Source organism: Gavialis gangeticus, unplaced genomic scaffold (genome assembly GCF_001723915.1).
Source record: "Gavialis gangeticus isolate Ggan-Ray unplaced genomic scaffold, GavGan_comp1, whole genome shotgun sequence".
Taxonomy (NCBI): domain Eukaryota; kingdom Metazoa; phylum Chordata; order Crocodylia; family Gavialidae; genus Gavialis; species Gavialis gangeticus.
In genome coordinates this window covers 287,823-305,035 of record NW_017729023.1, presented here as the reverse complement: position 1 = coordinate 305,035, position 17,213 = coordinate 287,823, and the positions used below count along the sequence as shown (strand labels likewise).

Genomic DNA, 17,213 nt, shown 5'->3' with positions numbered 1-17,213 from the left:
GTGAGAGCACCACCTCTCTGGGAAGCCTATTCCAGGCTCTGGCCACCCTTACAGTGAAGTAGTTCTTCCTAATATCTAACCTAAACCTATCCTCCCTCAGCTTGTGGCCATTGTTCCTGGTGACTCCAAGGGGGGCCCTGGTGAACAGACTTTCCCCGAGTCCCTGCTGCTGGCCCCGATAAGGTTGTAGGCAGCCACAAGATCCCCCCTCCTCAGTCTCCTCTTGTGGAGACTGAAGGGATTCAGGTCCCTCAGCCTCTCCCCATAGGGCTGGTCACGGAGGCCCCCAACCATATGAGTGGCCTCCTCTGGACCCTCTCCAGGTTCTCCACGTCCCTCTTGAAGTGCGGCATCCAGAACTGGACACAGTACTCCAGCTGCGGCCTGGCCAGCGCCGCATAGAGGGGGAGCAAGACCTCTCTGGACCTGTTAGCAATGCCCCTGTTGATACATGACAGGGTGCGGTTGGCTCTGCCTACTGCTTCGTTGCATTGGCAACTCATATTCATCCTGGAGTCAATCCTTAACACACACACACACAGTCACACATCACACACGTCACGAGTTTTGTTTATCAGCAGCCTGAAGTGCAGTTTCCCAGAAACTGCTACACCTATCTCCTAGAAACTTGACAGGCTTTGTGGCCTCAGCAGGGGCTATCCTTCCTGTTTTCATTTGAATCAGGCAAGAAATGACAAAGTTATAGGCAGTTTCACGATTCCCCATTATAGCCTATGGGTGAAACATCAAAATAGGTTTGACAAAATGAAATTAAATGGAAGAGTGCTTCGAAACAAAACATCAAAACAAAACACTGTCCCTTCAAAATGGGAAAATGGAAGTCGAAACGATATGGTGCTATTTTGCACAGCCCTAGAAACCATATAAACATAAAATGCACACCAGGCTAAGTCAGCTTTATTTGTGCATACTCAAATAAGGGTTAAACAAGCTATACAATTGCTCTAAAAATAACAGACACTTTACAGTTGGGCAGATCTACATTACTATGTGCAAGAAAATCTATCATACTGCATTTTTCTTCATTTAAAAATATATGTATATATTTTAAAAAATTACATATAAATAAAATGAAAAAATACATTCAAAAACACTTTACAAAACTCCCAACAGGATCATTTTGATTATAGTAAAAAACAAAAACAAAACAGACATGTTTAGTGCTCATCTAAATCTTGCAAATAAAACACGCTCTTTGGTATTGCTAAATGGTACTAGTTGCTAATGCACATATCTGAAATTCACACCCTCAGGGCTCTGCTCTGCTCTCTTTGGTTGTGCCTAGACATCACTGTCTTGCACCGGCCTTTGTTGGCAGCACAGTTCCTAAAATACTTTTGCAACTAGGTGGATAAATTAAGCATTTAAGATCCACATTATCTTTTTCTAAGCACTTGAATCAACACTTGTACTAGTCAATTGGAAGTCTTCTATCAACTCAATTTAGATTGTGGTAATAACAAGATATTTGTACAAAACAATTAGACTTACAAATAAAATGGTCACCACTGTGCCACAAAAAATAATGAATTAACTCAGCGACATAATAGATCAACCCAGCCTCTATCCGTCTTCCTGTACAGAAGTAGCCTGTATTCAAATTTCCCCTGGGAACTTGTCAAATCAATGGCTCTTATATGATGCCTAGGAGGTCCTCCCATGCAGACTATTCCAGACCAAGGTGAAAAGCAAGTTCAAGAGCATTCAGCAAGTAAGTTCTGCTCTCACCCCTACCAGTGAAGCTAATGTAAAATTTGGCATCGACTTTAATGAACATAGAATCAAGCTCCCTCACTGACTCCCACTGGAGCTTTATGTTACAGGGAGAAAGCCTGTTAAGAGTGGCACTCTCAGGACTATTAAGGTTGTATAGGTGATCAGCCCTTAAACTCTACCTGGCAGCCAATGTGCAACCAGAGCAGATCCTAGAGTACTCACATCCCAGAGTACTCAAGTGCTTTCAGTGAGGCGCTCCATCCAGTCTATGAGTTAATATAGTTTGCGCCAACTTCAGGCTCCAAATGGCTTTAAGGTGTGCCTCTGTTTATGACTGGGAGATTCATCAGTTCCTAGTAGAGCTCTCTGACATATTTAACCAACCAACACAATGTAACAATAGGAAATATCTATTTATCTCCATAGGTGTCACATCTCATGCCAAATGTAGCATACATAATAGGGGCAGTTCTATGGGATGTTCTACCTAACAACATAAAAGAGCAGTGATTCTCACTTTATTCTCATGGACCACTTGAAAATTGCTCAGGGTCTCAGCAGACCATAAAAGCTTTTTTTTGTTCTACAAATCAAAGCACACAAATCATATTTTAATATCAGTAGTCTTACATTACAAGTACCTTTACAAGATATTCTCGATTGTTCCACAACCTTTCTGTGGACCACCTGAATGGAGCTCATGGACCAGTGGTGGTCCGCAGACCACAGTTTGAGAACCTCTACTTTAGAGACTTCTGGTTTTTTCAGCTGTAATATTTTGAAGAAAAATGGTACAAAAGACCCTAAAATTTAAATTAAATTCCCTCAACATGTGGATGAAAATATTACATTTGTACTAGCTACAGATGAAGTCAAAATTTGTCAATTTTCTAATGTTCCTCAATGAACTCCAATTCAGTGTTTAAGGGTAAACACTGCATGTTATAAATCCACTACTTCTTTTAAACATTGATAAAATGTTAAACTCACATTTTTAAGTATTTTAGAGACAGTCTTTCGGTTTAAGCAATGAACATAGGACATTCAATCAGCATTTCAACTTGTTCTTTTCCTTGCTTTGATAAACTCAGGCATTTGCAAAAATACAATAATTAAGCAATTATTGGTTCAGAACATTTTAAATCACCAAACATAAAGTAACTGGCTTTGAAGAGTGAGATTGATTTTTTTTTGTTAGTGTGTCTGGATGGTTATTAACTTCCTTTAAAGCTAGGTAGAGCCTTCTTTCCAATATAAATTTTACATTCCCTGTCATGATTTCATTCACTGATTACTAGACACTTTTAAAAGCACTTTTAGATAGGAGAAAATACAAAGAACACTTTCAAATGATTTGTTAGACAGAATTCCCTTAATCAAGGAAAACAAAGATATGGAGTTAATCTTATTTCTCTGACATAAGCATAGCTCAGAATCTTCCTACAGGAACGTGCCTCCTTAAAAAAAATCATGTTACTCAGAGGTTGGGGTCTCACTCTTTCTGAATGCTTTGTGGATCTAAAAGGTAAAATCCTGCCTCTACTGCAGCCAATGAGTTTTATCATTGATATGAATGGGGTCAGACGTCACTTTGGATTCTCTGTACTAATGAGACAACAAACAAACTTCTAGAAAAACAATGGAGTATGCTGTATTTATAAAAACCCTTTCCATTCTGGCTAAAGCTTATTGGCTTGGAACAGCCCCATCTAACTTTTCATTATATATAAAGCAAGTCATTAATAAAAAACACTTAGCTTGAATGCAATTGTTTGGAGAATGAGCACTACAGACACCATCATAGGACAACTTCTACAAGTTACATACCTCATTTCTTGTCTATACTTTCATTTGTTCTGTTGTAATCTATTTCATGCAGTCAAGCTGGTACAACACTGGATTAACACTGACAGATTGTTTCCACAATGAGGCGCTTCTAGCCTTACCCTACAGTCAAATCAAACATTATTTTTAGGAAAAAAATATTTCTTCCAAGTGCTTCTCTTTCTACATAACACTGCCTGAAAAAAAAAAAAAAAAAAAAAAAAAAAAATCAAGTATGCATGAGGGTTGTAAGAAGTGACATTTCAGAAGCTTAATTCCCACAGTTAGATACCGTTGGTCTCCTTAAAACTAAAGACGTGCTTTAATCCTCATAATCAAAACATGGTCCTGTCACTGGAAATACTGCTATGCTTGCATCCAATCCTTAGTGACTGATCTTGCTCACAGAGGCATTTCGAAACATTTAAGTTGTCAAATTAATTAATGCACTTCTAATAAGAGGTAGACGTACAACATGATCTAAACTGCAAGCATGAAGGGATGCATTTTGCTCACTGTGCTCTCTTCTTTTGTTTTTCAAGGAACAGAATATTTTCCACCAAGCTAGTATGCCTTGATTTTACTAAACCAACTAAAGGGAGGAATTATGATTGATGAGTATGGTCCTGATATCCTGTGTTCTACAAGTAAATTATTAGCAAACTTTGTAGCATCTTTCAGAAATCTTTATCCCAGCCTGAAAGCTCATCTGGAGGGTGTCCTTCTTCAGGAGGATAGGTGTCAAAGTAGCTGAAGTCTGTGGGTCCAGCAAGCTAGGACACCAAAAAAAAAAAACAAAAGGGTGCTTTAAATGGAGTGAGATTCAGAATACTCCCAGTCACATTGTGCATGGTATTGTATTGCTATCAACAGAGACGTAAAAAATTAGTGCAAGATCCAAGACAAAGATTTTTTAAATAGAAACACATCATTCTTCTTTCAAAGTAGTCACTAACTATGACCTAGTACAACACATACAAAAGGTGAACCTCATAACTTAATATTGCCTTTCAAGACAGTACTCTAAATTATTCCCAAATATAACACCTGACCTAAAGTCAACTGACTTCAAAGGCAAGATTCACCAGGCCAAAAGTGAATACAATTCTGATCCAAATATACCTTGTATGTATCTAGTAAACCACTGCACTTTGGTTGCCACATCAACTATTTAAGACATATTTCAACATTGTTGCTTATTAATTGTTGTTGTTATTGAAATAGCTGCCTGTACTTTATCAGCAAAATTCTATCATTTTAAGGTAAAGAACAACATACTGTTAAAACAAAAAACTGGTTCAAGATAGTGTTGCTGTGTAATCTGAATAAAAAAATTGTGATTTTATACCCTGTACTGTCACGGCTACCCAGCATCCAGCTATTTTACACCTACTGTCCCAGCTAATGTGGTCTTCGCCTCCGTGATTCCACCCAACACAATTATTGTGAGAGTGGAAAAAACCTAATGCAAAATATGTAACCAGAATAAGAATTTTATTTAACTGGCTCTGCTTTTTTGTTTTTAATAAACTTGTTTAATGTCTGGTAAACGCAATAAGATGCATTTAGTATTAGTTATTACTGTATAGCGCATACAGAATTTTGAAGTGGAACAATACTAGACAAGTAAAATAGTTGTTATTATAGAACAGGTTTAATACCTCTCTTTTTAAAGGCGATATCAGCTTTCTCATTCTCAGTCCCTCCCAGTTGAAACCATTCAGCCACCTGATAAGAAAGGGGAAGATATCAGCAGACTTTACTTTAGGGGTATTAAATTACAAATTTAATTGTGAAAACTCTGTTTAAAATTACAGTCTGCAAAAGGTCATACTATTACAGCTGCTTTTGTGGCATGACTACTAGGAGCAGAGAAGCAAAAAGACTTTCAGCAATATGTATTTTATATTCAAGGGAAGAAGAGAATTTCCAAATCACTGTATTCACTTAAAATTAGGGCTGTCAAATAATTTTAAAATTTGTTCACAATGAATTGGGCAATTGAAAAAATTAGATGCAATTAATTGTGATTTTAATCGCAGAGCTAAAAACTCAAAATTATGCAAAATTACACAGGTACTTTGTACAGTTGGGGCATGGGTGTGGGATGTATGTGTGTGGGGAGAATTTGTGAAAGTGTAAGGGCCATGGATGTGTGTGGGGGGGTTTATACCCCAGGGAGGGGGTGGTCCTGTACACCTTGTTAGGATGCGGGGTACTAAGAATCATGAATGAGAGGCAGCAGCAGGGTTGGGGGGGCTGTGCCTTGGGAGTCAGGGGTGCACACACACACACACACACACACACAAAGATGCATAGATACATACACAGACACACAGCCCAGCGCATAAGTCTTAGGAGGGAGGGGGTGTAGAGGAGGGAAGGAATGGGAAGCAGATTGAGGCCCCCACGATGAGGGAGGGAGTGGGATGGGGTAGGGGCTGGGGTGAATGGGGCCCTGGGGCTGGGGCAGGTCCTGGGACAGAGCTGCGGGCAGCTCAGCCAGAGGTGTGTGGGGGTGGGTGCAGCTCCCTACCATTGCATACCCCCCACACAGGAGGCCTGGGGAGGCATGTGCCTCCTAGATTTGTGCGCGGGGTGGAGGCAGGTTGCCCATTGCAGACTGGGGCCCTGCACCCTGCTGCCTTTGCCCCAGGAGCCACGCATTGGCCATGCTATTCATCCCCTGCCCACCCAGTCATAGGATGCACAACACAGTGTCCTGCAGCTCCCAGGGCAAAAGTAGCAGGTTGCAGAGCCCCAGCCCACAGTGGGCAGCCTGCCTCCACCCCATACACAATGACAGGGAGCTGTGCCCCCACACACCTGTGGCTGAGCTGCCTGCAGCTATGTCCCAGGACCTGTCCGAGCCCCAGGGCCCCATTCACCCCAGCCCCTACCCCCGTCCCACTCCCTCCCTCACCGTGGGGGCCTACATCTGCTCCCTGTCTCTTCCCTCCCCCATGCCCCTTTCCTCCACAGACTTACCTGCTGGGCACTGCTCTACACACTGCCGGGCTGCATTACTCACCATGTGCAGGCTGCAGCTGCTCATATGTGTCCGTGCATGCCACCTCCCCCCACACCTCCTGCTGCAGCCGCCCGGACACCATGCCCAGGCTGCCCTGTGGTTCCTCTGCACCGCCACTGCTGCCCTATCGGGCAGCCCACAGGTGGTAGTGATGGTGGTGGAGCAGAGTCTGGGTGTGGGTTCCAAAGCCACGTGCACGATTAACACATTAAAAAAATTAATGCAAGAACCAATTAATGCATTAATCATGCACACTAACTGTGATTGACATCCCTACTTAAAATAAGATGTCAACATTGTACACCTAAACAGCAAATAAAATAGTTGAGCACATGCACAAAAGCATACCCACAACTGTGAAAATTACAGAGGGACTTTACCACTTTTAATAGTTTAGGACTGAAAAAAGATAAAAAAAACAACCTCAGAGCTCTTAAACTGCCAAACCCCAACTGGGGGACAGAGATACAAAATAAAAAGATATCTTGAAAACAGTATTAGACTTAACTCATTGCATGCTGAACTCAAAAGAAAAACTCATCAATTTCAGTGACCAGCAGATCAGGCGCTAAATTGCCACAATAGTCTAAAGTGACAAGGGGTTCACTTGCTTTAACAGAAAATCTCTTTTTAGAATTTCAACATTTCCTGTTGTAAATCATTTCCTAATAGTACAATATAACTGTGATAAAAATCACTCATAGGTAGCAAAGATAAATGTGGGGACAAAAATAAAGAAGGTAGCTTGTAAAAAAAGGTAGACATGAGAGATGATGATGATACAGTCTCCTGGTATATAACAAAATGAATAATTTATATGAAAAAAATCCCACTCAGCTCATACAGAGTTTGAGTGGAAGAGTGCCAGAAGTTATCTTTCTGAAATGCACATGAATATGACAAACCTTTTTTACTCCACACTCAAATTTCAACTTTTAGCAAGTACTTCTACACTGCAAGCAGAAGCAGGATCCCAGAACACTTAGACCCACCCAAGCTAACTTGAGCACTAGAAGTAAAAATGTGATAGCATGGGCATTAGGCTGGGCTAGCTGGTTGCATAAATACATGAGGTTCTACATTTTTATACCTCAGACTGCCTTACCTTCAGGACCAGTGGCTCAAGAGGTAGATTAAGGCTAGGTAGATTAAGGCTGGTACTTCTATACATAATATTCCAAAATTACATCTCTTAACTGTAGTGGGGACCTATTCTGATTCCATGCCTCAAAGGTTTTTTTTCTACCTATGGGGACTTTCTACTGTCTTTAATTTTCCCTGAGCCTGAGGAAAGGGGTGGGCCAGAAAGCTTGCAGAAAAAGATGGGGTTTTTTTGAGATTTCTTAATTGGTCTAATAAAAGGTATCATCTCTGAACCAGGAGTTCTAGAATTTTGCATTTCTTATTTTTCTCAGACCAACATGGCTACCAAATACCTCTCTCAAAGGTTCTGAAGATTTCATGAGAAACAGATTTTGAAAATTTGTCTTCAAGAGCAAAATCTGAAATACCTACTGAAAACCATATGTGGTACTATATGAAGACCAATGCTGGGAAACAAAAACAACAGCATCATTACTGAACAATTTATATTCATGCAGATGAAAAATCATTATCAACTCAGCAAGTTGATGGTTATTAAAAATGGGGTAGCAATAAAACACCCTAAGAACAACCTAAGAATATTGGTTGAGATTTTCATACGCAGTCTGGTGGTTTAGACACAAAGTTAAGTAGATTTTCACCTAAACTCACTGAATTGCTCTGACTCTCTTAACTATTATTCTTAAGATGATATTTACAATTTGTTTTCAGATCAAACAGCAGGTAGGTCTGGAAAAGCAGATGATTCTGATACTACCACAGGTATCTCTGAGAGCAGGATGAAACCCCTAGACCAAGGTCCCCTAACATATCCCATAAGAAGTTACACTATTCTATCTAATCTATTTTGGGACTTTATATTGCTGGCTATAACAGTAGTACCTGAGTTGCTTCCAGATAAAAATCAGAAACAATAAACAATAAACTTCTGTGACTTCTTGCTTTGCACGGCTAAATCTTTATTTGATACAGGCTTTATTTTTAAAAAAGGAAAAGAAAAACTATATTAAAAAATAAATACTTCCCACTTTGAAAAGAATCAAATCATTCCTCAGCATTAAGAATGAAAATTAGAATGAAAATTCGTCCCCTAGGTGGTTAACCAAGAATAAGCGTAAGCCGCATATTTTGTTTGTGATCATGAATGAATGAATGTACAAAACATTTTCTAACAAAGTCAAAAAAAATCGTCACACATCCATAAAGGGTTTGCACGTTCTGGGTCTAAACTAAAAGGCCTACAAATACTTCTAGCTCCAAATGCTTCTCTCTCTAAGCTTGCTCTTCCCAGATCTCTCATTTACCTGTGTCTCTTAATATCGTTTATTCCATTCTTCATATTTCCCAATCTTTCTGTAGGGTTTTGCCTTAAAAAAAGAAGATATATACATGTATTGAAATATTTTCTAATAAAGATTTTTGCATTCCTTAAATCCTACTTAATTCAGAAATATTATAGAGAAATAATAAGTTGCAAAAATTCTTTATTGTGCGTACACATTTTGTATTCCAAGCTATTAGCATATATAACCCTTCATTTGGACAGGTAGACAGGTGTTTGCATGTGATACATAGCCTTGTGGAGTGAGTAACTAGGTGTTAGTCACATAAAAAAATCCAGCCCTGAGCTTCTGTGCATGTAGAAGCTTTCTGGGGTATTACACTGTGGAGAAGGAAAAGTGGAATGGGGGTTAGTATGCAGGAAGTATACTCCTATCATTTATTTATTATTTGGAATAGACCCTGCTCATTAGACACAGAACAGAGATGGGATGGCAAGAGCCAGAACATTTGCTGCTGTGCAGATCCTCCTCAAAACCACTACATATACAATGTGTCCTGTGCACTCTCCTCCAGGTACTGACTAGACTAAGCTCTGCAGAGCAACTCCACAGAAGCTAGAAGGTCTTAAATCAGGGGAAAAATATTATAACTTATCCTAGATCTCTCAGATCTGGTTCTGGAGCAGTGTGCTGACTTATGCTTAGATGTTTTGGAAGTTTTTAACTTAAATCCCTTTTTCAAGAATAGCTTCAGGCATTCAGGTTGCTTTCAATGAACCGTCAGTCACTTTAGAAAAATCACATATTTAATTATTGAACACTGTTATATGGAAACACCTTAGGATGTCATAGTAGTTTCTAATTTAAGGAAATCTAGAGAACCTCAAAACTAATCTGTAGTATCTTTAGATCACAGACACGTAAAAATACCATCAAAATAGGTGATGTTAGAAAACACAAATAATTGTAGGTGACAACACTTACCACTCCAGTTCTGAGCTTGAATTCCGATTAAGTATTTTACCCCCCCACCATGGCTTTGATATCATTTGCCCCCTATACCTGCAAAGTCGGCGAATCAAATCCTCAGATCTCCTTGTTACTTTTCTAGGAAAATCCAGTCTTTCAATGCCTTTTAGAATCAAATTATAAGTCATCATTTGATCAATTCCAGAAAATGGTGGACTAGAGAAAACAAGAAAACAATATGATTAAAAGACACTCAATGAATCTGACAATCTTTTACCTAGAAGAATATCTGTGCTTATGGAAAAAAAAATTCTCTTTCCTTAACAAGTTGCATTAGTGACCATTTAAGATATGCAGGGCCAATCTGCTCAGAGCTGGAGAACACCAGATTGCTGGATAGTGGTCCCTGGTTATGGGGATCAATTTTTATTGCTACTTCGAACTTTTTCAGGGTTGTTTTAATTTAAGCCATCAGCACAGGGTCTCTGGTAGGACTTTATGCCACTAGCAAACCTGCATAGATGTATGGAGTTCTACCATACCCACTCCCAGATATAATACAGCTCCTCTACACCAATCACATACCTTACTTGTGGAAGTGGCTAGCACAAGAGTCAATTCATCTGCTCAATGACAAAATTCTACACCAGCCACCCTGAACCCTTCCCATTGACTGAGGAGAGTAAAGAAACCATATTTTTATCAACATCTGACTCCTAGTTTATGGGTATCTGAAATTCAGCTATTTCTGAAATTTGGGCAGATAAGATTCAGGTAAAAGGGAAAAGGAATGTGTAGCATTTTGCAAACCTAATATTAACACGGTTTTTTAAATAGATATAAAAGTAAACACTGATAGAAATGATTGCAAAAGCCTTCACTTACTTCCCAGTAAGGAGTTCATACACAAGAATTCCAAGTGACCAAAAGTCCACGCCAAAATCATGGCCTTTGTTCAGAATGACTTCAGGAGCCACATACTCAGGAGTGCCACAGAATGTCCAGGTTTTCTGCCCAGCTTCAATCTTCTTAGCAAATCCAAAATCAACCTAATAGGACAGACACTGTGAACTTCAGAGATGTTTTGCCTAAAGAGTCTCTGTTCTCTTATTGTTTTAGTAGTTCCTGCATTTAAACTTCAGGGAGTGCTGCAGTTGAGATAATTACACCTGCTTACTATGAAGCAATTTCAACCAATTTCTTAGCTGTGTTAGCAATATCATGGTATTGGTAACTGAATACTATAAAATTATAACCCCTGTTTACATTCATCTACAACTTTCTGAACGATTCTCCTTTTGGGCGGAAATATTCCATGTTTGCTTTCCCTGGCATTCAGCATTAATACCTCACTTAGATGAATGAGGAAGTTCACTGTCCTCAGGAGGTATGTTTCAGGCTTAAAAAACACCCCAAAATTGATTTGTGTTCTGATGCCCCTTTCTGGTTTGCTGCCATAATCGAGAGGACCAAGGATTCCCCCAGCACACACGCGTTTCTATCCTCCACTTCACCAGCTATAGGCCCAATTCCTGCTTTTAGCCTGAACCAGGAGCAATTCCATACCTACTTTGCTGTCTGAGAAAGATGATTCTCCCCTTTCCACTCCTGCACAACAGTTAACAGTCCGGTCACTAAGGAGACTGCTTAGGGCTTGGACCTTCTGAAACTCCTGGTCCCCACAGTCTAGAATTGCCAAGTTACTATGTGTCTCATGAGGTCAGGACATCTTTGCTCTTCCCCATGCATCCCTAAGTGACCAGGAACATAATCTTAATGTCAGAACTCTGGAGCAATTTCACATTCTACCTGCCTAAATCCCTTGTAGGGGGTATGGATACTGTACAGCCTTCTGTTTTATATAGAAAGACAACTTAAAACATATTACCAATTTGATATACCCTTCACCATCCAAAATTAAATTTTCTGGCTTCAGGTCTCTGTAGATAACTCCTTTATGATGCAAATATTCAAGAGCCTCTGTCACGCACCCAACACAGAACTTAGCAGTGGATTCATCAAAACTGCCTCTGGAACAGAAAGAACCATTTTCCTTGCAGACTGAATTCTGTTTTAAAAGTGCTTGCCCCATTAAATAGGTAACAGCCTAATGCCCAGAATACTAATAGCTTTTTTGCATTAGCATGTAACGAGATCCTTGATAGCAGTTCGTCATTCATGTGACTGAAGATCCAGCCAAATGCATTTTCATAGATTTATGAATCATCGCATGTGTTGTACGTCAGTTGGCTGGTTGTTCTAATATTTTATGTTGACGTAGCACCTTTCATCATGAACAATTCCATAGCTCCAGACATGCTTTATGCATATAATGATCATTTCACCCAATAATGAAATGCAGCCATCGTTCAAAAGCATATAGCCAAGCTATACCACAGTATGAGAGTGTGCAAAAAAATAGTATTGCAATCACTTGAAACACCAGGTGGCAGAAAGACAGGAGGCTCTTCATTACCCCCAAACTGGAATTTGGCCTAGATAGTTCTTGCAAAAGGAGGAAAGAGATTTTTCTTGATAAATGCTCAGTTTTGCATCCTCTCCAAGGATGGCACTTTCAACAGCAAAAGAAATCTAACACCATTTAAAGGCATTAGTAATGACTCAAGAGTACCACCTGTCCAAATTATGAACCCCATTTCTGCAACACCTAGCTGTTCCTGTCCCCTATGAGTTCAGTGTTGATCTCCTGTATAGAAGTATTCCGCAGTCAAATTATACTGGGGAGAATTGGGAGAGATTGTGACTCAAAAGCCACAATCGCTATGTACTTCCCCAATACACAGTGTGCCTGTGCAAGTGATCTCTGCTGTGGAATAGCTCAGATTATACCAGTTTTGTTCTGAGCACTGGTGTTGAAGGAACTGGGGCCATGCTCATACTTCCTCCTTGTCCTCCTCCCAGTCATTTATCTACAGAGGGATCAAGAACTGTTATCAACCCTTAAACAGGAAGCTCCCCCTCGCCCCTCTGACCACGCCCAATTGTGTGCATGCAAAAGGCTAATCCATAATGAGACACTTTTAGTAAGAGTGGTGAGTGGTTTCCTTACTCTTCTCTCCCTCTAGATTGTGCTTATGGAAAAAACATTCTTGATGGACAATTCCTTAGTTAATATTATATTGGTGGATGATGCCAGTACAAAAACCCAGAGAAGGAGAGAGCTTTGTCTAGGATACAAATGCTGTTTCCTTAGCCAGTGCAGATCAGGCCACATTTGAAAGTTAAAGAAGAACCACTGTTTTGGCAGAAGAGACAGATTGCATGCTGTTGTAGTGGTATTCTATTTAAATCAAGTTCCTATAGTATGTCCATCTGAATGCTTTACTGGAGATGGTACAGGTCTATTCAAGCAAAAATCATCAAGCACAGGGTCATATCTGCTCTTGGTGTGTGCCTTTTGCACATGCTAGTAACCAATTTGTGTCCTTTAAAAAAAAATTCCTGCCTCTGAATCAGACAATCAGACTACAACTGTCATGACTAAATGAGCAATCTCAATCCATGTGTAGCTGGATTAAACATACAATGTACAAAAGCTCCCCAAACTGCACATGTATATTGGGTACATTGGACACACATTGTTTAGAAAATTGAGCCCTAAGACTCTTTGTATATATAGCTAAACATTTTTAAAGGCCACATACATCCACAGACTAACTGCTGCTTTTCATACTAAAAATCTGTATTTACCTGTCCCTCAGTAAACTCCACAGTTCTCCTCCAAGGCAGGCCTCCAGTAGCATGTAAACATACTTACTGTCCTTGAATGTGCGATACAATCTATGAAGAAAAATAACAGCAGTGCATATGAAAAGCAACATATAACGAGAGATTTCTGGGGCTTTGTTCTCAGAACTCATGCATAGCACTCGATTCTTAAAACCATCCATTGCATTGACTTCTTTGAACACATTAATAACTACTTACTTCACAATGAATGGAGAACATGTCTCTTCTAGGATCTTCTTTTCAGAGTAGATATGCTCTTGTTGCTTGGTATCCACTACATGTTTCTTCTTTATACACTTCATAGCAAAAGCTAAATTTTCATTTTTTACTTTGACCTGAAAACAAAAATGGTAACAAAAAAAAAAGCATAATTGTTTATTAGGGGTAAGGAGAATATTCTTCTAGTTTAAGTATTGGACAAAAATTTAGGAGATGATTTCACCTCCAGTTTGTCTGCAGAATTCCCCCATATGACTTTGGCAAGACAACAAAATGTCTGTGTGTTAATTCTCACTTGTAAAATGAGGATAAATGCTCCTTTTATCTATCCTATATATACAGAATGTCAGCAGTTTGGGAAGGACTATGCGTTTCTAGCACAGTGGGGGCCTACTCTTAGTTAAGACTGCTACAGCAACACAAACAGCAGTAGCTGTTTTTAAAGAATCACTTCAAATGATATACCATTGCAGTGAAACAATATGCAAGATATAATAAGACAAGGAAGAGAGGGTGACCAAATGTTCTTCGGTCTTCTTGGAACTAGCAGAGAGGATTTTTTCATAACAACAATTTTCTCATGAATTCTCAGGCTGAAGGTGGAGGTATGTCTGGGATTTTTCTTATGCAGGTGATAGTGTAAGAATGGCTTTAGTAACAATATGTTTTTCCTGTGAATAATTTTAATACACATTAACCATGCATAAGAACTAGTGGCCTAATTATCAGCTTTTTGTGCTTAATATCTTTGTGCTTGAAATCCATTTGTGGATTTAAGCATATTTGTGCTTAAAATCCATGGCTTATCATGCTTAATAAAGTTGTCCAGCTTCCATTAATTTACTGTTAGCCTCAGTAGTCTGTAGAAGGATTGCTCATGGCTTTTTTTTCAGGTACCTGCTACTGAGGCACAAGGGAATGGAATTTAAGACTGCACTCTAATGAGGCTCCCCCCATCCTGAAAACACAGCTGTTCACGCAACTGAGTAAGGCCCAAAATGGCCATTACAGGGCCGCAAACAAATTGCTGGATCTTTCAAAAGGTAGTACAGCTCAGAGCTGAACTGCACTGATTATAGCTGCTGTGGGGCACACCAAGCAATTCTAGCAATGAAGAAAATGCAGCCTCTAGAGATTATTTAAAGTCCAGCTGGATTTTCTTGGCTTCTTCTACCAGGACGCTCAATTCAGAGAGCATGATGCAAATGGACACATTAGGAAATTTCAGTGGCACAGGGACTGATGGATATGTGCACTTGAAAATACAATCCTTCAAGCAGCATATGTGAACAGACACAAGACCATGGATTGTTTCCTTAGGGGCAAAGGTAAAGAGATTTAACAGCTGTTTCCTGTGCTACAGAATCCTCTCTGCCTGTGATACACAACAAACAAATGCGAAGTAGCCCTTCCTTCCATAAGCAGAAGGTGACCGCATTTTCAAAATATAACTTTTATTTTCACAAAACGCTCAAAAGTAAATTTACTTTTTTTTCATTTTGCATGTGTGTATTACTGGTGCCAGCTGTTGATCCAAGAGGGGCAATGTGCCTCTTTTTCTTTTTTTTTCTTTTTTGGAATGGAGGATCTCTTCTAGTAATTTAGGTCCAATTCAACCTCTTATGCACCTAAATGCAATCCAAAACTGGATGTCCATGTCCTTGAAAGATGTTAACATATCTTCATGTGTAATGAACCATCAGCTTTAAGACTAAGGCACAAAAAGCAGCAGGGGGGAGGAAGCCCCTTTCAGCTTGTGTGTTAATTTTGTTTGAGGAACTTGAGCATGGTAGACTAAGACTGCATTTAGGCACTTAAGTGAATTTAGGTGCCTAGCAGGTAGAATACAATCTGGCTCTTAGTTTTCTAAATAAATCCATCATGAATAACCAAGGGAAAATAGCATCCTTTATTATTCCTTTGCCCAAGTCTATATTCTAATAATGTCAGTACAAATAACATTTTGCTTTGCTTCACACATTATTCCTTCAAGTAAATTATTTTTTTCACTGCACTGTTGCTATAAAGGAAATTATATTTGGCATAACCTGTCCAGAGAAAACATTTTGTAGTTATGCAAACAACGCAAAAAGATAACTGATAAAATGAAAAAGGAAGACCCTGCTGATGTTCTGATAAAAACTACTCTAGTGCCACATAAAAAACAGGGCATATGGGTCATTTTATCTACGCAATGTTCCAAATCTACAGAGAACTAGTTTTACTTTCTGGATGCAAATCATATTAAACATAGCTTGTAAAAGCTAGCAGTATTCATATTTCACAGCTTTACACTGAATCTCTTCAGCTACAGTGTTACTTATTTTCCAAAAGTTTTCCTCTACCAAGGTTAAATTTCTCTCTGTAAAACAAATAAGTAACCTGTGGTTACAATTATGCTTCAAAAAATGGCATAAACCAAGGCATAACAACCAATTTCAACACACTAGATGGCCAGGGCAGTGGCAGTGACTGACTCGGTGGCACCTGCCATTTTTGCACCCCTTTACATTGGTGCCCATGGCTGATGCCCTACTCATCCATGCCTAGGTAAGCTACAAGGTATAAAGTAGTGATGCAAAAGTAATGGAAGGCTAACCAAGGAAACTAAATTGGTCTATGACAGGTACTTTTTTTTAACCAATGAAGGCGGATAAGCAGTGTCACGAAAGCCCTGTGACATTCCTGTGAAAGCTACATTTAATGGAACATGTAGTTTTCAGGATGATGATGTTATGCCTAGCAATGTTTAACCCAAAGCCAAACAGTACTATTACAGTTTATACCAGGGGTGGGCAAAATGTGGCCCATGGACCAGATGTGGCCTGCCAGGCCATTCTATCCAGCCCGCAGGGCCCCTACAAAATTTAGGAAATGAATATATATCTGCCCCGGCTGCCTGTCATGTGGCCCTCGGTGGCTTGCTGAAACTCAGTAAGCGGCCCGCTGCCCAAAATAATTGCCTGCCCTGGTTTATATGCTCAGAATTAGACGCATTAGATAAATTAGATAACAAAAATTGTTTTTCAGATATATAGGCAGTAAAAGGAAGGCCCAGGATGGAATAGGACCACTACTGAATGGGCAAAAGCAATTGGTGACAGACAGGGGGGACAAGGCTGAACTCCTCAATGAGTTCTTTGCCTCAGTGTTCCTAAACAAGGGGCAAGACAAGTCTTACAATGGGACTGTAGAGAGGCAACAGCAGGGTACCAGACTACCAAGCATTGACCCTGCGATGGTGCAGAGTCACTTGGAAGGACTAGATGCATTTAAGTTGGCAAGCCCGGATGAGC

At 39.7% G+C, this 17,213-nt stretch overlaps 1 protein-coding gene across 1 annotated transcript in view; it reads right to left on the bottom strand.

Annotated features, from left to right (window-relative positions):
• Nucleotides 1-2,929: 2,929 nt before the first annotated feature.
• The window catches only part of PRKG2 (protein kinase, cGMP-dependent, type II), a 93,770-nt gene continuing 79,486 nt past the window's right edge, over nucleotides 2,930-17,213 (bottom strand). The window contains exons 12-19 of the mRNA XM_019516731.1: nucleotides 13,897-14,033; nucleotides 13,660-13,749; nucleotides 11,837-11,978; nucleotides 10,834-10,997; nucleotides 10,042-10,164; nucleotides 9,001-9,063; nucleotides 5,223-5,289; nucleotides 2,930-4,334 (exon numbers count right to left, since the gene is read on the bottom strand). Coding sequence (XP_019372276.1) covers nucleotides 4,239-4,334; nucleotides 5,223-5,289; nucleotides 9,001-9,063; nucleotides 10,042-10,164; nucleotides 10,834-10,997; nucleotides 11,837-11,978; nucleotides 13,660-13,749; nucleotides 13,897-14,033 — 882 coding nt within the window. The 3' untranslated portion in view covers nucleotides 2,930-4,238. The remainder of the gene's footprint in view (nucleotides 4,335-5,222; nucleotides 5,290-9,000; nucleotides 9,064-10,041; nucleotides 10,165-10,833; nucleotides 10,998-11,836; nucleotides 11,979-13,659; nucleotides 13,750-13,896; nucleotides 14,034-17,213) is intronic.